We start from the raw sequence: 27,577 nt of genomic DNA, 5'->3' as shown, positions 1-27,577 counted from the left end.
GCGGTAATCTGAGCTGTAATCTTAGCGGTAAACTCAGCCTGCCTGCGGCCTTCATGGGCCTTTCCGGAGCCAGGAGTCTGTGTTTCCCACGCTGGCTGCGGTCCGGTACTCCAGCTCTCACCTTCACACACGGGTGTGCGTACGCCGCACGCATCGCCAGGCTTCCCTCATATCGCTCCCATACCCCCCAGAGGCCGGGTCGCTAAGCTAATGAGCCACATCTGCGCTAACGAGCTTCGCTTTACACAAACTGACACTGCGCCACGCGGCACAGCACAGGGGGGAGAGTGCTCTGACAACAGTGATTAGCGCTCGTTAAAGCCGAGAATAACAGTCAGGAGTGGGGTGGGGGGTGGGGGGGGGTTGGGGGGGGAGATCCACAGGGGAGTTGCCTGTTATCCAAAATGCGATTACGACCCTCCCCGGCCCAGAATGGGGCTTAGTTCCCCATCATGGACCCTTCCATACGACTAATTCCATCGATATCTGTCCCAACGCTGTCCCTCATCTGAATCAAACCAGAAAAACCAATAGAGACAACAGGCCTTCTCTCCTATAATTATTAAAAGGAAACATCTTGTACTGTGTAGGCAGCAGCTGGAAATGAAAATACTCAGCTTCTCAAAAGAAAGGTAAATAAGCCATTCGCTGCAACCAACAGATTCCAAAATAAAAGTAAATAAGCCATTCACTGCAACCAATAGATTCCAAAATAAAAGTCAATAAGCTATTCGTTGCAACCAAGCGGCCAAAACCAGACTTCGTTTTTGAAGCTCATTTCCTGGTGTTGTAGTTCCTGGTTGCTCACTAGCGCCACTACGGATGGCTCCAGTATAGGTGTTTTCATATCCGGTTTCCATGTAAGTCTACGGTACAAATGCGATCAAAATACAAAGTCAATAATTTTTTCTCAAAAGAACAAATAGTCATAATAGGTGTATTTTATTGGTCTTATGACTGTCCATGGGTCGATTTCATGATTTATTGCGTCCTTTGGGCACAGTGCCAATATTTGTTCTGGACCAATGAGGTACAGCTTGCGTCACTTCCGGATTACTGCGGAGGACTCAGCTATAGTAGGGGCTACAGTCTATGGTCACTGGGGTGGGCGGTGGCGTCTCTTGGCCTTGACATTGCGGCGCCGGCTACGGTCCGCCTGTGCTACGTCTGAAAATGCAAGCATCCCATTTCGTGGTGATTTAATTATGGCGTGTGCTATTTACAGCTGCACTAGACGACCATAAAATAATCCTCCTCTTAAGTTTTTCGGTAGCCGAGTCATTTTTACTATTTCCTTTAGCCTACTTAACCAAATAATTAGTTGGCAGAAAGCGTAATCAGCTTGCTATATTTGGTAGTCCAGTAGTAGCCTATGCTAAAACAGTTCGCAACTTCGGCTACCAAGCCATTTGACTAGCTAGCTAACCTTAACCGGCAAACATTCAATCTGTCAGACGTGTTTGGCGGCTTGTCAGTCGTGTACATTCCGTAAATGTCTACCTGGGCCATGCTTCAAGCATGTGACAAAGCTACTATAATCCCGATTTTGGGATAAACACTTTTTCAGTTTCACGAAGCGAATTAAGAGTCTCAAGGTTCATTTGCTGAAATCACACACACAGAATTTAACGAAATTAACCATCTTGGCATTTAGAAAGGAATATGTTTTTAGCATTTAAGAGACCGACAAGCTAGGCATTTAAGACAGTGGTTCTCAGAATCGGTTCTGGGGGCTCCTTGCGTATATTGGCTTTTCTCCATTGGTTTTGATGATTTACAAGAAAAAAACGATAGCCTAATAATAATTAGAAATTCAACGTAGGCTACATTATTTTTGTCTTCATGCACCAGGTGGAAAACTTGCTGTACAAAGTGCGTTGTCATATTTACACGCCTGCAGATCAGTTATTAAAATACTTGGTAGATTTGTTAATAACCGCTGACAGTGTTAATTTTTATTCGGTAGAAAGTGATTTGCGAACGATCGGTCAGCTAGCGTCACCCAGCAAGTGAACACCACAAACGGCGATGGAGTAGCTAGTAGTAGCAGTTACTGGCTCATTAACTGACTGGCGAAAACCTACGACGATAACTTGCTCGGTTAACAGCAGATCTACCAGACAGTTATACGAAAATTAGCCTAGTCAAATCACCAGTAGCCTACACATCTCCGATTGATTGACCATCAGTGTAGTCAATGTTCTTCCCCTGTGGTTCATATTGCTAATGCGTGAGCTAACCACGGATAGCCTACCTAGCTCACTGGCAAGCTGATATGCTAGTTAAGCATATTCGTTTTGCTGAGAAACATGAATTGAAGATAACTGAACATAGCCTAATTGTATTTTTAATGTCATACATATAACGTGATTACATGACAGTACAGTCACGGATGGAAATTAAACTCCGTAAACATCTGATAATATATTTTAAAACATAACGGCAGACAGTCAGCTAGCCTCGTTCAGGTTGATGGGCTTTTCCGCACCGGACTGTCAATCAAATTGTAAAAATCACAGAGCGGCTTTTAAACTCTGTGGTTTTGGCTCCAACTCCAAAATGGCCGCGCCCGCCATTGAGCTTCAAAACGTATTTTCGGAGACCCACGGAGAGTCAATGGGTGACGTCACAGTAGCTTTGTCCATATTTTTTACAGTCTCTGGTTGCAACCAACATGTTTCAAAATAAAGGTAAATAAGCCATTTGCTGTAACCAACAGATTCCAAAATAAAAGTAAATAAGCCATTCAACGGATTCCTCAGATTTGGCTGAAGTCTCCTCATGTTCTGGAGCACAGCATCAGCAGAAAGGTGTATCCTGCGCCGTCACGCCCAGTTTCTCTGCGTTTATTGCCTTCTTGCGCTGGGTCTACTGACTCCCGTGTTTGAGTTCTCATATCCGGAAGGCGGCGGCGGTGTGCAAATTAATTCACGGCTGAGGAGCTCCAGGTCATTCGCTGGGGAAACCGCAGGCCCGTTACAGTCTCGTGCAGGCGCACACGAGGCGTTTATCATTTCCACTCTCAGAGCAGCGCCTTGCCTGGAGCCTCTGGTGCATACAGATGACCCCTCGCTATCGATCGAGACTTAAACAAGCGCTGAATACACTCGCTCTCCGCTGATTCCCTCTCTCCAGGACGAGGACACGCACCGCCCCCCCCCCCCCGCGCCCCAGTCCACCCCCCGCGCACCAGTCCCCCCCCCCGCACACCAGTCCCCCCCCCCGCGCACCGATCCCCCCCCCGCGCACCGATCCCCCCCTTCAGCGACGGTGTTCAATCAGTCTCTATCAAAACCCAAACAAATTATATTACAAACCGCACATTTATCTATTATTTTATTATTATAAAAGCCCGGAGACCTGGAGTGACTGGGACGTCCTGAGGCAACCCTTCTGTTTCCTTCTCTGCTGCTGACAGAGCCGAGCAATCGCTGCCCATCTCTCCTGGGTCTGTGTCCCATAGGTCCAATATCACTGCCCTGGCACGCACGAAAGCACACACGCACACACACACACACACACGCGCGCGCACACGCACACACACACACCGGGACGTCCTGAGGCAACCCTTCTGTTTCCGGGCAGTGGGATGGTTATTGTAGATTTTTAGGTGGTGTAAAACGCAGGAGGCAGAAGAGGAGCGGCCTGTGGGCGTGGCTGTGGGAGGGGCTGACGACGCAGGTACCCAGCCAGACCCCTCCTCCTGCAGGGCGGGGCGGGGCGGGGCGGGGCAAAAACAGGGCCAGTGCAGCCAACGCGCAGGGCTGATTAAAGCTGTGGGACGGCCTAATGAGAGGATGCAAAGCAACACTCCACCCCTAAAAACGCGCTCCTGAATACCTTTTACAAGGCTCACCGCTCCCATCTACCAACCGTAAGGAATATTTAATCTACAGGACAACTTATTTTAGGACAACAACCCCAAACTCCCCCCATCTCCCATCCTCTCCAAATGGGGTAACAATGGACTGGTCCAGCATCTTTTCTTTAATGTTTGCATGCGCCACGGTCCAGACCGGGGGTCCAGTCCCCCAGTAAAAAGCTCAGCTGTCGATGTTCAGGGCTATTTCCTGCCCAGTAAAACACTAGCACCTCACCAGCACAGCCGCTCCACACGCGAGTATTCTCACAGAGGCAGAGGTCCTGAGAACTGAGACCGCAATCGGTCCCTGGAGCACGGACCCCACAGACAGGATCAAACAGAGCTCCTCGATCAAACAGAGCTTCACTATCAGTGCCCAAAGTGCTCAGCATTTCATTATGAAATTTTATGTCACATTACGATAGCCGTGAATAGATTTAATGGTTATTCATGTTATTCAAAAGCCGAAGTCTTCAATCCTTCACACTTAAAAGAAATCCCTCTGAAATAATCGGAAAAGGAAACTACCCGCTAAAATTCACTTATTTGACCTTAATTGAGCGACTTTTTAAGAAAAGATAAGTTAAAGTGTTAAAGAGGCTGCAGATGAGTGGGATAGAATATCCTGGTTTAGTCAGCATGTCTTGTTCTTTTTTTTTTTTTTAAACTTAAGAATGTAAAAACGACAAACCGCACAAGTTCACGTCAGAGCTCTGAGCACTGCGAGTACCACTGGCCTGTCATTGGCCAGACGGGGGCTGGCGTTTCGGGGGCGTACCTGTCCCTGAGGTGTTCCCAGGTGTGACAGCGTCATGGCCAGGGGGGTCAGGAGCGGGTTCAGACAGGATCATACCTGACACCTGCCCGCTACCCCCCCCCCCCCCCACCCCCCACCGGGCCTGCACTGTGGTTGCCGTGGCAGCCCTTCCCCACCGCAGTGTTGAGCCGCACAGTGTGACACTCATGTGGTGGGTGACTGGGTGGGGTGGGGTGGGGTGGGGGTGGGGGGGTTAGGTTAAACAGCCCCCATTGTATTCCTTCCCTGCGTTTTCTAATGAACCAGACAGGACCCTTCGCCCCCACCCCCTCCCCCCCCAAGTTCCTCCAGGCTATGCATCATGGTGAGAGAGAGGGTGAGAGAGAGAGAGGGAGAGAAGGAGCAAGAGAGAGAGCGAGAGAGAAAGAAAGGGAGAGAAGAGAGAGAGAGAGAGAGAGAGAGAGAAAGGGACAAAGAAAGGGAGAGGGAGAGAGAGAGAGAGAGAGAGACAGAGAGAGAGAAAGAGAGAGCGAGAGAAAGACACAAAGAAAGGGAGAGAAGAGAGAGAGAGAGAGAGAGAGAGAAAGGGACAAAGAAAGGGAGAGGGAGAGAGAGAGAGAGAGAGAGACAGAGAGAGAGAGAGAAAGGGAGAGAGAGAGAGAGAGAGAGACAGAGAGCGAAAGAGAGAGCGAGAGAAAGACACAAAGAAAGGGAGAGAGAGACGGGCCTACACAAAAACCCCTCTCAGGGCCACTCAAGGCCTGCGGCACCTTTGTGAAGCCTGACCTACATACAGCAGAGCCACGGCAGGCCTGGGGGGCTGGGGGGGGGCAGGGGGGCAGGGGGGCAGGGGGGCCGGGGGGGGGACAGACTGCTCCCCCAGCTCCGTCCCGCGTCCCATATCAGACCCAGGAGGCCCTTCAGATACGGCCCGTTCACCATCACACACACACACACACACACGCACACACACACACACACCTACACACGCACACACACACACACGCACACGCACACGCACGCGCACACACACCCACACCCACACCCACGCGCACACACACACACGCACACGCACACACACACACGCACACACACACGCACGCACACGCACACACACACACACGCACACACACAATCACAATCACACACACACACACACGCGCACACACACACACACACCCCTCTCTCTCTCTCTGCATCCTGTTGTGTTCCCTCCTGTGCACATTTTCACAGCTAATTAAACTCCAGAAAACCATTAGAGCCCAGCTGGGGATTCCACGTGCTCTGGGAGAGTTAAACGCACTCTGTCAGAGTTAAGTCACCGCTAAACCAGGTTTAGCTGTGCAGAAAGGCAGGGTTACAGTCTGAAGGCTTTTGTGAATATTCCAAAAAAATGTAGATTCTGCCAAATTAGATTTCACGCCGAATCAGGAGAAGTGAAGGCTTAACTCTATCAAACTCAATAACTTTACCCTATACCAGAGGAATCATTCTGATCATTGCATTTCTGACAATCTGCTGACATGCAAAAAACAGTTATTCTAAGGGACAGAAAAGATGAATGCAGTCTTTCTATGTATTTGTGCTAAAGATGGTATACACATAGAAACCATGGACTCTTCACTCTCAACTGCTATTCGACACCAAGAATGCCAAGAGGATGCAGTTCTGCACTCACATATATACTCACATATATCCTCACATATATACTCACATATACACTCACATATATCCTCACATATATACTCACATATATCCTCACATATACACTCACATATATCCTCATCAATTATACTCACATATATACTCACATATACACTCACATATATACTCACATATATCCTCACATATACACTCACATATATCCTCATCAATTATACTCACATATATACTCACATATATACTCACATATATCCTCACATATATACTCACATATACACTCACATATATCCTCACATATATACTCACATATATCCTCACATATACACTCACATATATCCTCATCAATTATACTCACATATATACTCACATATATCCTCATCAATTATCCTCACATATATACAGTACAGCCAGGACTACATTTACATTCTTTACCATCGAATCGCGGGGGAACTGAGCCAACGGAACCACTGACGTCAAACTTTATTCCGCGTCAAACTGAGATGAACACGCGCGACGGACTTCATCACTAGCGCGCGGATCGGCGGTCACAGGTCTGATTAGACCTGCCTCTCGCGCTTACGCCGAGAAAAGGCGGGAAACGGATCTGTCAGCGGGTCACCTTCAGGCGCGCGAATACGCTAACGAGCCGCGAACGGGCAGCGGGGGCGAGAGAAGCCACCGTGCGCCACCGAAACGTTTCCACGGCGTGAGGGACAGGGCCTCCATTTCAGCTTCCCTGTCCTAAAAACGCCTTTGCAGGGACACAGGGATATCTCAGTCAGGGCTGAGTCAGGGCAAAACATCGCGCATTTTTTTCATCTTTAACTGTTCCACAAACGCGAGAGGGGAAGACACAAATTGAATACAAATCAAAGCGTATTATCACAGAAAGAGTACCAGTCGCTCCGATTACCCATGATTCCAATTCAGAGCAGGTCAGGAGGGCCAAGCAGACCTTGACGGGTTTGTGGCCTGGTGAAGGGGGCCAGGGCTACATCTGCTTCGTATCACACACCCCATAAGCCCCCCCCCCCCCCCGTCTCCCCCCCCCCCCCCCCAGTACACGCACCCCGAACGCGCCTTCTGCGCCTCGTTAAAAAAGTTCACTGCGGGTGTCGGGTATGAAAGGCGCACTGACAGAAAACTGAGAACTCTGAGTGAGACGGAAAAAGAGAATGAAAAAGAGATAGAGAAGGAGAGACAGAGCAGAGATAGAGAAGGAGAGACAGAGCAGAGATAGAGGCAGAGAGAGATGAGAGAGAGAGAGAGAGAGAGAGAGAGAGAGAGAGAAGAGAAAAAAGTGTCAGGAAAAACAGATCGGTCATCCAGCGAGAGCAAAATCAATCCTTCGGTTAATACTGGAAATAGAAGACGAGTCAAAGCGTTGCAGAATATGATTTTTAAAAGTAATTCATTTCCAGTTGAAATACCAGGTTTTGTATATTTGTATGAAATGCAGGAATAAATGCCAGATTAGCTACTACAGACAGGTAGTTGTTTGGATAGCCTGAAGAGCATTTCATCTCACACAGCAAATAATTTATTCAGACAAAACGAATAGTGTTTATTCACCATCGCTTATTACTGTAGCTAATCTATTGGTCTCAGCTTTACTGAAACAGAGTTCCTGTATCCCATAATTTGGTGCTGTTTACCTCTAAAATATGAAAAAAATCATGTTTTATATTTTGGTAATCTGTGTAGAACAGGGGTCATCAACTCTGGCCCATCGAATCCAAATCCAGCCCCGGTTTTCTTTTCTCCCGGGTAATTAGTGCTACTGATTGGCCAGACTGTCTTCACACCCGACTCCCAGGCAAAGGGAGGGTGGAAAACCAGCAGTTCTCGGCCCTCGAGGACCCTGAGTTGCTGATCCCTGGTGTAGATCAGGCAGGTATGTGTACCAGTTTATTTGACTGTATGAGGCAAAGCTGAGGAGCCGCCATTTTGGCTCATGATTGCCCAGCCTCCCATTTTGGCTCATGATTGCCTAGCCTCCCATTTTGGCCATGTTCAAGAGGGGAAAAACACACATCATCCCCGAGTAATCCAACCTGCCAGCTGTTGACTGGGACCCCTAACCCCCTGACAGGAGTGGGGTGGGTGGGGCGGGTGGGGTGATTTTACAACCGTTGAATATCACACACTGAGCACACATGGTATGGTGAGCCTAGCGTGGAGCGCCAGAGAGGATCATGGGAATATAACACTCCCGTTCGCGCACGTCAAGTGCTTGAAAGGGAAGTTTACAATCCATACAAATCTGGGTGTCTGGGTCTGTCTGGCATGTATTTCATTCACTTACATTGTGTGTGTGTGTGTGTGTCTGAGAGAGAGAGAGAGAGACTGCGTGGGTGTGTGTTTTTGGAAACCTGAGAAGACAGCTCTAACTGGCCTTGGTGAAACACTCAAGCTGGACATTTGCAGGAAGTTTATTTTGAATTTATTTTGTCTTCTTCCCGAGAAGACAACGCCAGCTCGGCACCACCGGACCGACACCAGGAGCCAGAACCAGGAGCGCCGTCTCGTATTACAAACTCCGTTTGAACGGCTGCCGTTATGAAATATGTCCTTACAGTTTTCTGCTTCGACTTCGGTAAACAATCCGACACTGGATTCACGTTTCGCGCGGCAATCTAAGTACAATCCCAGAGACTCAGGAGAATCACACAGCGCACAGGGCACACAGGAGGAAATTATAAATCACCAAACCAAGTCCAGCTCAGCTCCTTTTTCCACTCAAACTCACTCCACAAACACACCGGGAAACGCCAGAGCAGACCGGTAATCTCCCGGCTAACTGACCCCAGAGCCGCCTCAGAGACACAGAGACAGGCTGTTTCCTCACCCTGGGTCCAGGGGCTCGCTCCAGCCCTGTCCCTCGCTCCGTGGTCATGGGCTGCTCCAGCCCTGTTCCTCCCCTGCCCATGCCCTGGCGCAGCCTGGAGCTCCAGATCCGTCACCCGGCTCCTCTAAACCGCGATATAACTGAACTATTCCATTTGGTCTTCTGTTATTCCTGTTAGCAGTCACATCAGCTCTAACCTGCATAACCCGTTTTATTTGCAGTCTACTACTTTACACCAGGCAGGCCAGTGGAGGATAGGGTCCCCCTCTATAGCCAGATACCTCTCGAGATTTCTTCCCATTGGGGAGTTTTTGCTCACTGCCATTTGAGTTTTCTTCCAACTGGGAGTTGTACTTTACCATACGTACCTGCTATTTGGGGGTTCAGGCCTGGTGTTTGCTCTGTTTGCTCTTTTTGCTCTGTCTCTTGCCTTGCTGCTCTGTAAGGCATCTTTGTGACAGTTGTCTATAAAAGGCGCTATACAAAATAAATTGAACTGAATTGAATTGAAAGCCACTGTTGTGCATACAGCATTATGTAGACAGCAGTGTAACAGTGCATAGAGTCTGAACAGTATTATGTAGATATCAGTGAAACTGTGTACAGCTTGAGCAGTATTATGTACAGAGCTGTGTATTAATGCGTAGAGTATTACCAGCATTACGGAGGTGGTACTGTAATAACAGTTGGACTGGAGCAGACAGGGTGGTTTGGCTCGACGGTGGGACTGGACCTGAAACAGGATCCCCAGCAGCTGGTGCTGCGCTTGATTTAAAAGCATTTCTGTGGATGTGCTCTGCCACTTGAGCCCAAAAAGAAAAAACAAAACAAAAAAAAAAACAAAAAAAACAAAAAACCCCTTCGGCAGCGGCTGTTGCTGGGTCGTTAACAAAGAAGCGATCAACCTGCTTCCTCGTTCAAAACAAAAAAAAGTCTGATGGGTGGTTCTAAAAAGTCTGTGTTTTTCTTTTTTATTTCCGTTTGTTTTAATGACGAAACAACTGCAAACGCAGAGGCCCTCGAAGGAATAAAACATCTCTCTCTCTCTCTCTCTCTTTCTCTCTCCCAAGGTCAGGCATCCCCTGTTTTTCTGCTCTCCTCTGACTTTAAAAACCCGAAACGCAACATGCCTGAGGGTATTTCCTGCAATATCAGCAGCTCGAAGCTTCTCTTTTCTCTGTGTGCGAAATAATCAGAGAGAATCTCTTTCTCCTCCTTTCCCTTCCACCCAAAACAAGTCCCAGACCCATTGTGGCAGTCCCCTGACCCGTGAACAGGGGGCAACAATCAGTCTGGCTTTTCAGCCATTTGAGGAAATTAAAGTCATATTACCGCACGGTCCAAAAGGGATGGGGGGGGGATGGGGGCGGGGGTGCAGGGGCTTGGTGGAACACCCCCTGAGTTCAGACTCTCAGTCAGAGAAAAGACCTCAATGACCTCCTGCATTTCAGTGGCATTAACTGTCTTCAAGGGCGTTCGAATAACAGTCTTCTCTAGACTGTACAACCAGATCGCGTGGATAAACATGAGGATTTCAGCAACAAGACCAGGTGAAAACCTGGTATATGGCTGGACCGGCCGACCAATGGTGTAACTTCATCACTCAGTCACTCAGTCAGTCACAGACATTCGCATTTGTAGGGCTGGCCCCGCTGTTGCAGTCCAGCGCGGGACGTTCGCGCAGATCACGGGCCGATCCCGGAGACACGCGTGTGAGAAACGGGAGCGCCGCTCGGCTGACGGTGATGATGATGATGGTGATGACGATGATGATGATGATATCCGACCCCGGTGTTGTTTTCGCCGGGGACACTGGCTGGCGTGTGAACAGTGTAACCGTGACAGCACGTCGCGGCCGATCAGGCACGGCGGTAATGACAGCGGCCCTCGATGAGAGAGAGGCCGCCCCCGTAGCCTCCGGCGGCTTGGCGGTAACGACGGGCTATTGATCCGCGGGGCGAGCCGCGATTTAACTGTAAACCCATCCCATATGCCTCCCCCCCCCCCCCCGCCCCCCCCCGCCCCAAACATTAAACAGCCGGCGAAGTAAACACCCCGCTCCACTAAGTCTTTTTCATGCTCCACGCGTCCCTGTTACTGCGCTCGAGTCCACCGGGGGGGGGGGTAAACTTAGCGTAGATCACAGCAGCGCGAGTTTACACACACACACACACACACACGCGTCTCTCTCTCTCTCTATCTCTCGCTGCAGCTACACAAGCACAGAGGCAGTACGACAGATCAGAGCGCGCTGGCATCGGGTAATAAACAGCCTGCTTCCTGAAAAGTGCAAATTAGCTTTCGTAACTGCATATCGACTGTCTCACACAGAAGCAGTATCTCCAGAAATTGATTCTCAGGAGCTGCAAAAAAAAAAAACTGCTGTCTTTTTGCCAACACAAGTGCTATTGTTTATTTACAAGTTTACTCACAAAGTCATAAGTCATTAGCTGTTGAATTATGGGGCATTTACTCTACATAGAGCTGGGTTATTCACACAGTATGTAACATTGTACCTTTGATGAGGTACATAATGTGCAGTGTACCATTCACATATCACCCTTATGCATGTAAAGTGTGTAACAAGCACACCAGTAAATACACTAACTTTACATGTTAGGAGAGACAATGCAGCCCGATGACCAGAGGTCTCTAAGCTTCAGTGCCAGACTGCATAAACCCCCCCCCCACCCCCCACCCCCGTCCCCCGTCCCCATCCCCACACTCCCCACCCCCAGGAGGGCATTAATTCGGTTCAGTGGGGTCAGAAGCTATTATATTAAACTCCTCCAATGGCATTCCCCCTCATGAAGCTGAAGACAGAGCTGACTAGTTTGCTTGTGGTTTATGTTAGTGAGTGTGAAGTTATTCTGCCCCCCCCCACCCCCCATCTCTGTATTTGATATTCTGCTCCACCATTTCCCCGGAGACAAGCCGCTCACTGCAGCACACATACAGACACAGGAGAGCCAGATAACCCCGAGGCCATGTAGCTCAGAAAAAAAACAAACATAAAAAAAATAATAACTGAAAGGGGATGCCGAGCGCCAGCCGATATCGCCTCGCTGTCTGACTCCGCCCACATCAGCGCTAATCCCGGCCAATCAGACGGGCGGGCCTGAGCCTGGCTGGGCCCCTGGGGGGGGAGGGGGGGGGGTTACAGGGGCCACAATGAGGCTTTTATTCGGGTCTGTGACACAAGGAGTGGGGGGGTCGGGTTTAATCTCACCTCCGCCAGACACGCCCACACCCCCCCCCCAGCCACGCCCCCGCCCCCCCCTCCACCCACACACGGCCGAACTTCCTCCCCCGGGATCGTTTCACTTTTAAGTTTAGTCTAATGAGTCAGCGACACCCCCCCCCCGGTACTGAGGTGGGAACTATGGCAATAGCGGATCAGACGTTACGCTATCCGACCCCCCGCAGTTACCCCCCCGCCATAGTCTAAGTTACTCAACTGTTGCGGGGGGGGGGGGGGGGGCAGAAAGCCGGCCTTGAAGAGTAGACCACTTCAGAGAAAAGGAGGATGCAGAGCACAACGCGGATCTGGCAACCCACACCCCCAGCACTGTCCAGGGAGGTCTGCTTAGAACCAGGAAAGGGGGGGTTTCAATAAGGGACAATGTAAATCTGGCAGCCCACGCCCCCAGCACTGTCCAGGGAGGTCTGCTTAGAACCAGGAAGGGGGGGTTTCATTAGAGCGCTATTGTAGCTAAGGGCTGGGAGACAGGGGTGGGAGGGTGTCCCGTACACTGAAATTTGGGAGATACAGGGTTGGAGGAGAGTGGAGAGAGGGGGTAGGGCATGTATCGGATTCCGTGTTCTGCTGATGTGGAATAAAATCCCACCCACCCCCCCCCCCCCCACACCCCCTCCCTGTCCAGTCGGCCCCGCCCTTCTCCCCCTCCCTATCGGGCGAGTTGGGTGACGGAAGGCCACAGCTGGGAGGACTTACCGCTGGAGCAGTCCGGCCCCCCCCACCCCGGCTCGCACTGGCAGGTGCTGGGGGCCACACAGCGGCCGTGAACGCATTTCTCCGCACAGTGGGCTGGGTGGGGGGGGGAAGAGAGGGAGATGGAGAGGGGGGAAAAAACACAAGGGAAAGTCAGGTCAAATTTCATTCACTCTCACAGCACAACTGCAGGGAGAGGGAGGGGGGCAGGGGGTCGGGGGGGGGCGGGGGGGGTCAGGGGGAGTCTTTTCGGGGCGCAGAGCCATGTTCACACGGTGCGAGCGCTACGCACGTCACCCCGCCACAGACACCCCGGAGGTTCCCCCACACCAGGCTTTACCGCGGCCACGGCAACAAGCTGACGCAAGCAGTGCATTGTGGGGGAAAGGCTGTATCACACACAGCCCCTCAGCTGGAGGGGGGGGGGGGGGAGGGGGTGCATCAGGACTAGGGCTGGGCGTTATACCGCGACGATAATTACAGAATGCAATACCGGTCATCGCCACCGTGTGGCGTACTGCCTTTCTTTTAATCTTTTTCTTTAAATATAAAAAAAACTTTCGAACTTCAGAGGCCTTGTGAAACGCTTCTGCAGAAAAATCATCACCATGGATATCTATTGGGTGTTGACAAGACAGTCAATCGGGAGCAGGCCTTGCTGCTTCCATGGGATTGACTATCCGACCTTGAGCTATACGACCTTGCTGTTGATTGGCTGCCTTATTAGCATCCAAGAGAGAACAGTGGTGAGGTTTTTTTACGCAAACATTTCACGTGGCATCAAAAATTTGGAAGCTTACAACTGAATGAGGTAAAATTATTGAAAAAGAAGAAAAGAAAGGTAAGGCATCTCACGGTGGTGATGACAGTTATTGCATTCGATAATTATCATGGGGGTATATCACCCAGCCCTGATGACAACCATTGCAGATACTTTCTAAAAAGCGAGTTTTGTAGTTTTGCAATCCAGACTTTGTCATTTTGTCAAGTAGGACATTTTGAGTTTCATGTCATTGCTGAATTGTACACATTTTCAAACACACCACAGCAGTCATCAACATTCCCCGAGAAAAGTGGAAAAACTGTGATGACCAAAATAACCTAATATAAACACATTTACCAAACATTTCTATGGTGCGTTAACCTTGAGACCAGTGATTACATGCATGGACTTTACAGTAAAACAGTTATTGATATACTTAGCTCTTTCTTCTGTCTTTTACACTACAGAAAAGCAGTTGGGTTTTTTTTTTTGGCAGTGGTCTTTCTAACTGTTCGTCAGTGCTGCTACATTCAATGGAGGATGACATCATCATTTATGACTGCACAGATCAACAGAATAATAAGAACTATCGTTATCAAGGACACACACTTTATATATGGACGGATATCCTGGCAGCCTTGCTCTTCCACAGCTAATAAATCCACTTCAGAAACTGGCAGCAGTGGGCAGGAATATCTCAAAAGAGAATCAAAGTTAATATCGTCCGTCCGCTGACGTGACGGCCTTGTGTACGATATGGAGTTCCACATGCACGATGACTGTGCATTCTGGGATATTATTGCTCACAGTCTGCTGAGGCATCGCAGACAGGATGATTGTGTATTTCCACTGAAAACAGGAGAAAGCGGGTGGGGGGGGGGTCGGGATATACAGCCATGTGACTGGGGGGCACTGTAAATACAACAGGCCCCTTTCAGCGGCCGGAGAAAGTCCCCTTTGAGGTCTGAGTGGTCACATTTCCGTGTCCAGCGTCGCATAAAAGCGGATTCATCCGGAATGAAAGGGGCCCTCAACCCGTCTTTCAGCACAACGTAAGTTTTATTTCAGCTGGCCCGGTAATCCAGCGTTCAGGCCTCGATACAAGAACAGGAGGGGGGGGTGGGGCGGTCCGGGGCCAAACTCGTAAATGTGTCCGAAGCGTGTGCTGCGGTGTGGTGGTTTGGCAGGGAGTAAGACACCAGTAAGGCTTGCGAGTTTGAAATATAGGGTGTCGACCCCCACGAGCAAGGTGTCCAACCGGTCCTCCATCAGTGGTGAAGCTCGCTCCGGACACAAAGTCACCTTTAACACCTCATTATGAGTTTGCTCTACACCCTAAACCTGAGAGATGTTCCTGCTATGGACAGAGTCCTGTGGACGGAGTGTAGCACAGTGGGTAAGGAACTGGGCTTGTAATCAAAAGGTCGTAGGTTCGATTCCCGGGTAAGAACACTGCCGTTGTACCCTTGAGCAAGGTACTTAACCGGAATTGCTTCAGTATATATCCAGCTGTATAAATGGATACAATGTAAAATGCTATGTAAAAGTTGTGTAAGTCGCTCTGGATAAGAGCGTCTGCTAAATGCCTGTAATGTAATGTAATGCTATGACAGATAGGGTGCTGTTGACCTGTGAGTTCATTAAGACTCTTCCTGTTTTTTACGGTTGTTGTTTTGCACAGAGCTCCGCCTCCTGCTCCTGATTGTTCACACCTGTTCATGAACGTTGAAAGAACTAGCCCTGAGCTATGGAACAGCGGCTGCCACCTGCTCAGCCCAGTCCTAGAGCATGCTGGCCATATGTCACCACTGGCTTTCCGTAGTCACATGATCACGTGAAAGGCTGGCCGGGTAAACAGGTCAGCGCAGGGAGAGCCAGCAGCATTCTGGGATAGCCCTGCCATCCTGCCCGACCTCAAGGTGGAGAGTAACACAGAAAAGACAGAGTGACCTATTTTTCAGCTGCCGGATTCAGAGTGCTTTCCAAATTCCATTTCTTAAACCTGGAAAGGACACTTTCAGCCAAAACTCAGCGCTCAGTTCCAATTTCAGAACCGTAACTGCTACCATGATTCCCGGAACTTTGAACTTTGAAACTTTCCAACTTTGAAAACGCCTAAAAACCCCCTGCAAATCTACATTTCTCCCTACAGCCGCTTTTGAAATATTTGACCATACAGAGCCCCATAAAAACAGCACCATTAACCTTGAAGTTTTAAATAATCAAAGTAATAAAAATAATAAAATAATCTCTCTATTCAATATTCATAGCAGTTTTAATAAGAAGGCTGAGCAGGAACAGACTTGTTGAATGATTATCGGTTTCTGACATTCTAACCCCATAAACCACACATATGCGTAGGCTTGAGGGGAAACAGATGTGCCACCCCCAATATTTTTTATATGCATTACTTGCTAGATTAGCTATCGTGCTTGTGAAACTTGATGTTTGGCTGGGGGACACATTTAGGCAGATGCTGATTGGCTGTGGCAGTAGAGGAACAGGAACACAGTCACCCTGGCTGATGTTCTTCAGCTCATGCTGATTGGCTGGGGCGAAAGAGGAACAGGGACAGTCACACTGGGGGGACACATTTAGGCGGATGCTGATTGGCTGTGGCAGTAGAGGAACAGGAACACAGTCACCCTGGCTGATGTTCTTTAGCGGATGCTGATTGGCCGGGGCGGTGGGGGCGGTACTTACGCACGCAGGTCTCTCCGCTCTCGTAGAAGCCGGGGCAGCACTGGGACTTGCGGCGGTACATGGTCTTCTCCCCGCGGCGGTACGCCGTGCGGTAGCTCACCCTGCACGACAGGAGAAGATGTGTGAGAGGCGGGAACGCCGCAGTGACCGCGCCCAGGCCGCACAAAATGGACGCTCTTACAGTCTCACAAAGTGGAGGAAAATAAAGATGATCTTACAGTCTCACAAAATGGAGGAAAATAAAAAACCTGATAAAACAGAAGCCATGTGTACATCCCTACTGTGTACTAGGGTTTCCAATTGGATTCTCACGTGTGCACCTGGATGCTCACCTGTACAGTCAGATCCTCACCTGTGCCCTCAGTCTCACCTGTGCACTCAGAACCTCACCTGTGCAGTCGGATGCTCACCTGTGCCGTGTGCACTTGAACCAGTTGATGATGTCGGCGCAGCTGGTGTAGTATATCTGGTCGAAGGGGTGCGCGTAGGACTCCTGCACGGTGACCGAGTAGCTGGGTGGGGAGGAGAGGTCACATGACCGGTCAGCTGCACGTATCTACACAGCGTGTGTGGTCCCGTCGCTCTGCGGCGGCTGGCTGACGAGTTTAATAACTGTGAGTGTGTTTAATACCATCAGGAGCGTCAGGGTGCTAAGAGCGGGATTAATACGCTCCCTCAGATGTCTCCGTAGATCCCTGTTTAAAAGGGGGCTTGTTCTCTGAGCTGCTTTTCCATTGTTCAGTATAATATGCACTATGTGTCACAGGAATGCTCATGAGGTAAAGACTTTCTGGCCATTTACTGGCAGCTGGAGACCTGCATGATCATATTTTAGCTCAAACTTTTACATAAACCAATAAATAAACAAATACATACATACATAAACAAATCCTGGGAAGGTTGGACTAAAACCCCTGGTGATGCCACAGTAAGCATGTGTAGGAAAGGCCGGGTTCAGGGGAGTGTCAAATGCATCTGGACTTAAACAGTCCGCCATCTTCTGCCCCAGCAGATGATAGACCCAACCAGAAATACTCTTCCTCCCTCACAGGCCAAGCCTCATCCTCTTTGCTATCAGGGAAAGATCTTTTCAGAGCAGCAACAAAAAGTGTCAACAAAAAAAAGGTTCAGTCCATGACAAAAATGAGCCGTTTAAAAAAAGTGTTTCACTGCATGCAAACTGAACGTGAGAAAACAGCAGACATGGAGACAGAGACAGAGAGAGAGAGAGAGACAGAGGGTTGAGAGAGAGTGAGAGTGGAAAAAGAAAGGGATGTAGAGGGAGCTGGAGAAGGAGAGAGAGGGAGAGAGAGAGTAAGGGGGAGATTTTTGGGGTGGGGAAAGGGAAGGGGAGAGAGAGTGAGAAAGAGAGAGAAAGGGGGGAGAAAGTTGGATGGGGAGAGAGCGAGAGAGAGAAAGAGGGAAAGGGGGAGAGAGGGAAAGGGGGAGAGAGAGTGGGAAAGACAGAGAGGAGCGGCGCGCGGCTGTTCTCTCTGAGCAGGCTGTTCCGTTGCTCCTCTCCACGGTGGCGTTGGGATGCAGCTGCTCCCGCTCGTCAGCCAGTGAAAGTGAAGCAGGCTGGGAAAGCTGTCCCCACCTTTGTTCTCTCCAGTCTGCTCGAACGCGTTTCCTGGCCGCTCCCTAATTTAGCAAAGCTAATTTTCCGCCTTTTTTTTTTTTTTTTTTTTTTAAAAGCCGTGTAATTGGGCGAGGAGAATGGGGGCGACTCCAACGAGCTAAATCAGCGCCAAAGAGCGGGGAAAACTAACCGAACACGAATTCAATCAGGGGATCGCGCAGCCGCCAGGACTTCAATGAAATTAAAACTAAGCGTTATTGGGTCGTTAAGATAACGATCTGCATAGTTTTAGGTAATTATGGCGGGGAATGGGCAGTGTGATTGCCTAATTCCTGCTAATAAATAAAACCCCGTTCTCCCACAGTCCGCACCCGTCAGCGCGGAACAGACCGAGCTCCCCGAGCCAAAACCCCAGCCGGGGTCAGCCCGGGCGCCGTAATCACCGACGCTAACTCGGGCTCGAGCTCGGGTTCGACCCGGGCCGCCGGCCGCTCCCACGGACAGGAAGTGCCGTGCGGCGGCTTCGCGCGCGCGTTCGGGGGCGGGGCATCCGGGAACACGCCGCGCCGTTCGGTCACGGTGCGTTCGGTTACGGTGCGTGCCTAACCGGAACGGCCTGCATGGGGGTTTCTCCCTGCGCCGCTCGCTCTGCGTGCCAGAGAGAGGTCAGGCAGGGTCACGCTCAGAAAAACAAGCTATCAGCGTAGCGTAGCCTAGCGTAGCGTAGCGTAGCCTAGCCTAGCCTAGCCTAGCCCGCGGGTATCTTTTAATGAATACATCTATGGCAGGATTCCTGGTTTGTAGTCCCAGTTCTCTGGACAAAGCTGAGAGATCCAACGACCCGCGTGGAACGCGAGCAGCTGGCCGCTCTCTTCGGCTCCAGGTACGCAAACCAGGCAGGTGTAATACGGCCAAATTACATTACATTACATTACAGGCATTCGGCAGACGCTCTTATCCAGAGCGACGTACAACAAAGAGTATAACCATAACCAGGAACAAGTGTGTTGAAAACGCTACAGTGAAGTACAGTATAGTGGGTTTAGATTGGCTGGGGAGACTTGTGAACCCGCTGGTGGGGATTAGGGGTTAGTCACCCCAAACGGGGGGGTGGGGGGCGGGGGCTCACCTCTCCCAGTGGCTGCAGACATTGGGGTCCTCCAGGTTGAGGGGAGAAGCAACCCCCAGCAGGTAGAGCGTCAGCAGCAGCAGCGCGGACCCACAGTGCTGCAGGATGGGCTTCATCTCTCACAGCTCTGCCTGTAACAGGTAAAGGGGACAGGTGAGCTACCTGTCACACAGGTAAAGGAGACAGGTGAGCTACCTGTCACACAGGTAAAGGAGACAGGTGAGCTACCTGACACAGGTAAAGGAGACAGGTGAGCTACCTGTCACACAGGTAAAGGAGACAGGTGAGCTACCTGTCACACAGGTAAAGGAGACAGGTGAGCTACCTGACACAGGTAAAGGAGACAGGTGAGCTACCTGTCACACAGGTAAAGGGGACAGGCACAGGTAAAGGGGACAGGTGAGCTGCCTGTCACACAGGTACAGGGGACAGGTGAGCTACCTGCCATACAGGTAAAGGGGACAGGCACAGGCAAAGGGGACAGGTCAGCTGCCTGTCACACAGGTAAAGGGGACAGGCACAGGTAAAGGGGACAGGTGAGCTGCCTGACACACAGGTAAAGGGGACAGGTAAGCTACCTGTCACAGCTGGGAGACGGGCTTTATTACAGGCCAAAGAGAGAGACCTGCCACAGGGGCTTAAAAACAGGACGATGGGCTTCTAACCAAACACCCCCCCCCCCCCCACCCCCACCCCCCACCCCCCAGGGCAAACGGCGTCTGTGTAAACAGCAGATGCAGGCTGTCACAGGTGAGCCTCGTATGGAGCCTGCAGAACCAGGACACACCACCTGCAGAGCACTGTGCTCTCTCTCCTGCACCACCCCCCCATCTCTCTCTCTCTCTCCTGCACTTCCCCCCCATCTCTCTCTCTCTCCTGCATCTCCCCCCCATCTCTCTCTCTCTCTCTCCTGCACCTCCCCCCATCTCTCTCTCTCTCTCCTGCATTTTCTCTCTTCCACAAATGCTCTCTCACTCTCTCAAACAAACACACACGCACAATACTATATGATTATGCATACATTCTATGCAAACATACAGTACATAGTCTGTGTACACGTGTGTGCGCACAGGGGCACTCACAAAAACACAGATACACACATGCACACAAACAAATGGATATGCAAACAACACACATGAATTACTTACATAAAGCTGTACAGGTGTATGCTCAAACACACACGCACACGCACACACACACACACACACACACACACACACACACACACACACACACAAACACAAACCCTGTCCCATTTAATATCAACAGATTTTGTTTATAACTTGTAGAGGTTCTAAGAACTGGGCTGTCACACGAAAATGAGTAACAATTTTCACACCAGCTAACCAGTTTCCCTCAGGGACAATAAAAATCCTCTTTAACTTCCGCGCTATAATCCATGGTGTCTGTTCACATGCATTACATACTGGCTATTTTCCTGCAGGAAGTGCATTTGAACGCTAATATTAAAATGTACCGTGCATATAGTGGAATATAACTAAGCAACTGTTTTTAATCAAAAGAAAATTCAAATTGAACCTTTTTATCTATTTAATTTTTGTCAATGCAACAGCTACTAGAAATGACCTTTAAGTTTGCTCTCATTGCAAAACAAAATGAGAACTGAAATTTCAGAATAAGAAACTGAGAGAAAAGGAAAGGACGCTATGAAACCTCTCCTCAGTTCAATTCTTCTCATCCAGCTGCACTCAGATAAACAAAAAGAAAAAATGAATTAAATGATAAAAATAATTTTTTCTAAAGAACTAGGCATTCTGGCCTATGGGGCCATTTTAAAAATAACGTGTCCACAGTTAGTCAGTTACCATTATCAATGGCACCATTCATGACCTCTAAAAACAATCACTGCGCAGATCAGCCTGTTTCTGCGCGTTCGTTTACAATGTGAATTCCTTTAATCAATTAAGTTACATTTATAGCAGTGTGCTGGACGCCATCCCAGCCAATAACCTCTCGTTCACTGGCGTCGAACGAACAACGATCCTCTCTGTCCGGCAGCTTTACTTACGCCATTTAAAGAATCACAGAGGTCAGGGGCCTTTAAATAGTTGCCGTGGGTTAGTTGCCATGGTAATCTGGCCCAACCTCACCAAGCGGTACTGACGGAGACGGGCGGAGGCAGTGATAAATGATAAACGACTCCCAAGCCGCCAAACGTCTGCAGACCTCTCCGTACTGTAGATGACGTTCAGCAGGCTTCGGACAATCGTCAGGTTGCAGAAGCAGCGGACGCGCGTGACCGTGCGCCACTCCTGAGACTGTTTTACACACACGCCGCTGCGCCTGCACACCGAACACACAGACACTGCAGGAGCACAACAGCGGGGGTGCGGCAGTGAGTGCAGTATAACGGGTGAGGAGCTGGTCTAGTTGCCTATAGGTCACGGGTTCGACTCCCAGGTTGAATCCTTGAGCAAGATACTTAAACCGCATGGCTTCCGTGCATATCCAGCTGTATACATGGATGCAGTTTAAATGCTGCGTAAAAGCTGTGTAAGTCGCTCTGGATAAAAGTGTCTGCTAAATGCCTGTAATGTAAAATGCACGTAGGATACTGTAGGATACCATACTGCCAGTTTGGCACTGCATACTGGAGAATGACACTTGTAATAAAAGCACCAGAAGAAATCAAACTTCTTACAGCAATTCAAATTCAGCATTCGAAATATGTGTCACATGATCATGATATCACCGGAATTCCGGCCTTTGGACAATCTGCCGACACGTCGGTATCTGAGGCCTTTGGGCTGGGTATCATTTCAGCAGAGTCAGGCTGGCAGGCAGGAACATTTTCTAAGCAAAAAATTAAAAATCTGAGACGGGCTACAGAATTAAAAAAAACGAACACCAACATCCCAAAGATACGCTGTGAACCTGGAGGAGATGTAAGAATGATTTAAGAATAAACATTGCACTGATAACAGAAATACTGGCACCTGGGGGGGCAGGGGGCATATGCTTCACTATTTGTTTTTGTCTATCTGTGAACGTGCCAGCTTGTGTTATCATCACCCTGTTTGGTTTAATTCAAAGCTACACACCCTTCGCCCGGCAAAATTCTGGTTCCAGACTGTCCCTCACCCAGCAGTGCCATCCGTTACCTGCCTGAGTCTGCCTCCCACTGATGCTAGCCCCGCCCCCCACCCCCCCATTCAAACCACCCAAAACTACCACAAGCAAATGTACAGCAAGCACAAGAGGCCAGCTCCAGTCAGGCACAGATGACAGGTGGGACAGGTGTGTGGCAGGAACACCGGATTCAAGAGGAACAGAGCACCAGCAAAGCAACTGCGCTGGACTACAAGTCCCATGAGCCTCCACTCACCATATGAAACAGCTGAAGGTCACAATACAGCAGGGTGATATATTCCTGGCGATATATTTAATAAATGACAGCTTGGCAATATATTTAATAAATAACAAAGCAAGGAAATAGATTCTATAAATGACACAGCTAGACAATATATTACATACAAGATGCAGCTGGGTTATATATTTGATAAACGACAAAGATAGGTAGTATATTTAATAAATGACAAAAGTTCACTATAAGTTAATATATTATATTTAATAAATAATGCAGCTGGGTTATATAGTTAATAAATCACACAGATAGGTATTATATGTACCACAAGGCAGAATAAAATTATAAAGCTAATTTGTAGTGACTCCATAATATGACCTCTGATAATATTAGAAGAATGCAGCATCTCTAACAGGAAACATACTCTTTGCTCTGAATGCACAAGCGCCTGCTTTGCATATCTGCCTGGGCTGAAACGTAAGAGGTCTCTCAAGGTAAATCCACCCATTTCACACCCAGAACCTCATCAGTATGCAACAATTGGCGGGGATAGAACACTGCTGTGGAGCTGGCTGGACACAGCATGTGGGTCTTTCTTCAAGTTAAGTTAAGGGGAACGCATTGTGACATCACAAAAGAACGGCCAATAGAAACAATGGTCTAAAAGAGTCTTAAGATAACTTCTTAAAATGCACAATTAAAGCGAAGCCCTGACCTTTAAGAGTAAGGAACAACGAAGTCAGACTTTCGTTAAAACTCTTGTTTGTGTATAAGAACTGAGTGCACTGCTTTTTAGATTATGGAAAATAAAATACAACAAAATTTAAGAATAATTTTTCTGTTAGGTTTCCATTTCCTGTCAGTCTTGAGTGTCTGGGCCTAGCATCGATCCCTGCCTGTATGGCATTCCCATTCAGTTCGGGCGTGGCTAGGCTAGGCTAGGCTAGGCTAGGCTAGGCTAGGCTAGGCTAGGCTAGGCTAGGCTAGGCTACGCGCGGCTCTCTCTAGAGAAGCCCAGTTCAGTAGCACCCAAAGGCCAGCAAGGCCTGCTGTTGCACTGCTGAGGGCTTCGACTCTCAGCAGACGCAAAAAATGAAGACGCCACCCTCTCCCTCCCTCCCTCCCCACAGGCCGTACTCGCGAAATATCGGAACACCCCTCTTCCTTTTCGTGGGACCTGCCTGCCTGCTCCTACCCTTCCTCTCATCCCGTTCCCATTTTCCCCTTTGGTGGGGCACCAGTGTGGCATTTCCCTAAAATTACTCTGCACCCGTCATGTAATTACTGTCTGAGTCAAATGCGTGCGTACAGTATACCGGCATCCTCTCGGCACAGCAGAGCCAAAATGGCCGCAGCCAAGAGTCGCCAAACATTGACTTCTAAAGAAAGAAAAAAGAAAAAAGAAAAAAGAAAAAAAAAGAAGGCTAATTTTGAGCCTGAACAAACTGATATTCAAATAGCATTCCTGTGGTACTCACCCAAGCCTAAATGTTGTGAAGCTCATTCCAGAACAGGAATTATCTCAGTAAATATATAAAAAAATACACCACAGACACAATGCTTTAAATAGGAAGCAGAAAAGTACCCTTAATGTACTGAGCCATATATACATACAGGCCACACGCTTGAGGCGAGTTGTGTCTTACACAATCACAGCAGAGGAGGTTACACTGACTGTAAGCAGAAGCACAAGCTTCTGGATGAGAGTGCCGGTGAACAGCCTAACATTTACACCACTCAGGAAATCTCAGCAGACTCCAGCCTTCGCTCTCCTAAGAAACAGAGCAAAGACAAAGTCAAACAGGTCGACTCAGAACACCGTTTCTGGCCCCGATTAGTACCTCGATGCACCCGAATGTTTTCCAAACCGCTGCTGGTGGGAACCAGTTATGCACAGCGGGTTTCTATATCAGTACCGTCATCTCAAGGGTTTTCACTCCGGATACAGAAAGACTTCTCTGGCCTGCCCTACTCTTGTGATCTATGGGAACCTCACATGGTGTAAAAAAAGACTCCATGTAACACACACACACACATTCATGACTTAATTGTGTCCCTTCTTCATCATTCTTGTATTGAGGAATTGAAATTCCACAGACATTCAATGACATTATGGGGTCTACAGACATTAATTAACATCATGGGATTTAGCCGGAGTTTTGGGAAGCAGTGGGCGAATACACCTTATATTTACATAAGACATGTGAGAAGCATGTAAGATAATGTCCATAACCTCTCCATATCGGAAAACCCAATGAATCCACCATCAGACTCATTGAATGGACTCCTAAAGATCTCCCTTCATTCTCTGGGCCGCTGGTTCCAAATGAACCTTATTTGAGGAAAGCCGTAATTGATGATATCAGCAATTTAAATTTTTTCTAAAGCTGTGCTATTGATGAGAAATTTGCAACAGACCGACATCGTCTTCTGCAAATGGCTCAGCCAGATGGCTTTGAAATCGGACTGAGGAAAAAAATCACATCGATTTCAAGACTGATAGCCTGACTGAGTCAATTGGAATCTGACAGAAAAACTAAATTAGGCAATTTTATTACATGGAAATGACTGCTGAAATCACAAAGGGCTGTAAAATGAGGATATGGGCAGCAGTGGGCTAAGATATTTCATTAACCATACAGGGAGCTCCATAATGTTTGGGACAAAGTCATATTTTTACCATATTTTTGCCAGTATCAGTAGACCACGGAGGCGCCAAAGCAGCTCACTTCTAGGAACCACAAGCTGTTACACTGAGACAGTGTCATTCCTCCAGTAATATGCAGTAAGTCGGACGTGCAGTAAGTTACATTCACTCAGAGTTATTTCCATGGTAACATCCAGTACTTCCTGTCCCATCTTCAGATGGTGTTATTTTAAGCGGCAATGCATGGTAAAGGTTTAACGGCCTGGGCTTGCAGTTCCGATGTTGAAGGTTCACCTCCCAAATCCGGGGGGTGCTGCTGGTGAACCCTAGAGTGGGGTTCCCAACCTGACCCGCCTCAGCAAATATCCAGCTGTGTAAACGGACTGCATGTAAAAACAAAAAAAAAAATACAGAAAAACTGCGTAAGTCGCTCTGGATAAGAGCTTCTGCTGAAAGCCTAAACTCTAAAGGTAATTTTCTCCCACTTCTAACCAGATTCCTGCTGTCAGAGCAGGGTGAGAATCCGAAATCCGGACGTGCCCAGTGGCGCCCCCTACAGGCCGTGAATGAAAAGCAGATGGCATGCATCCGTGAGTCACAGTTGTCAGTGGTGACTCACGAAGGGGGGGGGGGGAGGAGGGGCAGGGGGGGTGCAGGGGGGGGAACACGGACGCTCCACAGCCCCGCCCCGCCCACACACGTCCGGACGGCGCTGCCAGTTCACACAACTGAGAGCGAGCGGGCAGACTGCCGCCAACGCTGCCAAGTTCCTGACCGCTGGATCTCCGGACCGAGCCGGCGCTGCCATCGTCCCACGGACCAGGAGCAGCATCAGCGTCTGCACCTCACACCTCACATCATCGCACAATACATACCGCGAGCAATTAACTGGGAATTAGCACATGAGCACAATAAAGACTGCAGTTCATTAACTATGCTGCATAGATAAAATTATTCTTGGGAAAAAAAATTTTTTTAATGCATTTAGATGGCTGAAAAGTTATGTACAGCTGAGTTGCAGTTTTACATTCAAGCACCAGGCTGTCAAATAGAGGAAGGGAAAATGCAAGAGTCTGAACAACCAAACTTTTCAGATCTCTTCTGTGCGCTCAATGACCCTGGAAGAGTGTCTGGAAATGAGCCAGCCTCTTTTTTGGAAATGGCAGCAGTGCCCATTGGCACATTCACTGAGATCAGTGAGGCCCCTCCCCCACCACTGCCCCTGCACCCCCAATCCCCCCCCACCACTGCCCCTGCACCCCCAATCCCCCCCCACCCCTGCCCCTGCGCCCCCAATCCTCCCTACCCCCCCCCCCCCACCCTCCCCCCGCCCCAGCTCTGAAGTCAACATCTGCAGTCTGCCCCGCCCCTCCTCCTGTTTTGATTGATGGGAGTGAGTGTGGCAGCCGGGGTTTGGGGGGGGGGGGGGTTTGGGGAGGGGGGGTGCAGACAATGGGGGCATTGGTGCCAGCCCCCGCCACACGTCATCCAGGCAAACCTTTGCTGTTTTGTCTCAGAGCCCTCCCCGTCCCGACCGCAGTACTGTACGCGCTCGTTTTTCATCCAAACCCCCACCCCCCCACCCCCCCAGCACCCCCCGATCCCCCACCCTGCACCCCCCCGGCCCCCAGATCGTGTACGTCTGGAAAAGGGAAAAGCTGGGGGGGGGGGGGGAATCAGCAGTCCTGTCACATCTACCCCCCACCCCCCACCCACCCCGCTGGCTCTCTTCATACATGAGCCAGGGTGAATGGTGGTGGGTGGGGGTGAGTGGGGGTGGAGGTGGGGGGGGGGGGGGCCGCTTGTTACAGGAAGTCTGGGCCTTGTTACCGAGGAACCCTGCTGTTCTCAGCCCTCCACAAATCCACTTCCCTTTTCCACGCAGTCCCGCACAGCCAAGAATCCACCCGTTTCTTAAGTTCATTAATAGATTTTTATTTTATTTATTTTGACTGGACTGTTTAATCCCGTGTACATTTCTCTCTCCGCACCATACTGTACATGTTAAGTGTTCCGGAACACTACCAGGCCAATTCTAAATCCGTTTGAGTGAGACCGTCTGCCCCCCCCCCCCCCCCCCCCCCCCACAGTTAGAACACCTAGTTCATTCCGGCAATGTCGATTTCCCGCCTTTTTAGGGTTAAACGTTTCTGGAGTTCACAGTTAAGTAACAATGCCGTTGTTTTGACGCGTTATAAACCGGTAAGGAAGGGGACCCTCTTGAGTGGAGTTTTAAGAGGACACACAGAAGAAGAAAAAAGAAAAAAAACCACATAGTATCTTTTCCACGCGAAACACAGAGAAATCACGAGGACTTGTGAAAGGGTGTTCGCCCCGAGCAGTGGCAGAA

The 27,577-nt window shown here is 49.4% G+C and overlaps 1 protein-coding gene across 2 annotated transcripts in view; it reads right to left on the bottom strand.

The window, feature by feature from the left end:
* Positions 1–27,577, bottom strand: part of megf10 (multiple EGF-like-domains 10) — a 78,399-nt gene that overhangs the window by 39,168 nt on the left and 11,654 nt on the right. For both annotated transcript variants that reach the window (XM_035391241.1, XM_035391242.1), the window contains exons 2-5: positions 19,256–19,386; positions 16,958–17,059; positions 16,548–16,648; positions 13,085–13,177 (exon numbers count right to left, since the gene is read on the bottom strand). In XM_035391241.1, the coding sequence (XP_035247132.1) occupies positions 13,085–13,177; positions 16,548–16,648; positions 16,958–17,059; positions 19,256–19,371 (412 nt within the window). In that variant the 5' untranslated portion in view covers positions 19,372–19,386. The remainder of the gene's footprint in view (positions 1–13,084; positions 13,178–16,547; positions 16,649–16,957; positions 17,060–19,255; positions 19,387–27,577) is intronic.

Source organism: Anguilla anguilla, chromosome 14, assembly GCF_013347855.1.
Source record: "Anguilla anguilla isolate fAngAng1 chromosome 14, fAngAng1.pri, whole genome shotgun sequence".
Taxonomy (NCBI): domain Eukaryota; kingdom Metazoa; phylum Chordata; class Actinopteri; order Anguilliformes; family Anguillidae; genus Anguilla; species Anguilla anguilla.
This window is presented reverse-complemented; position numbering and strand designations above follow the sequence as displayed.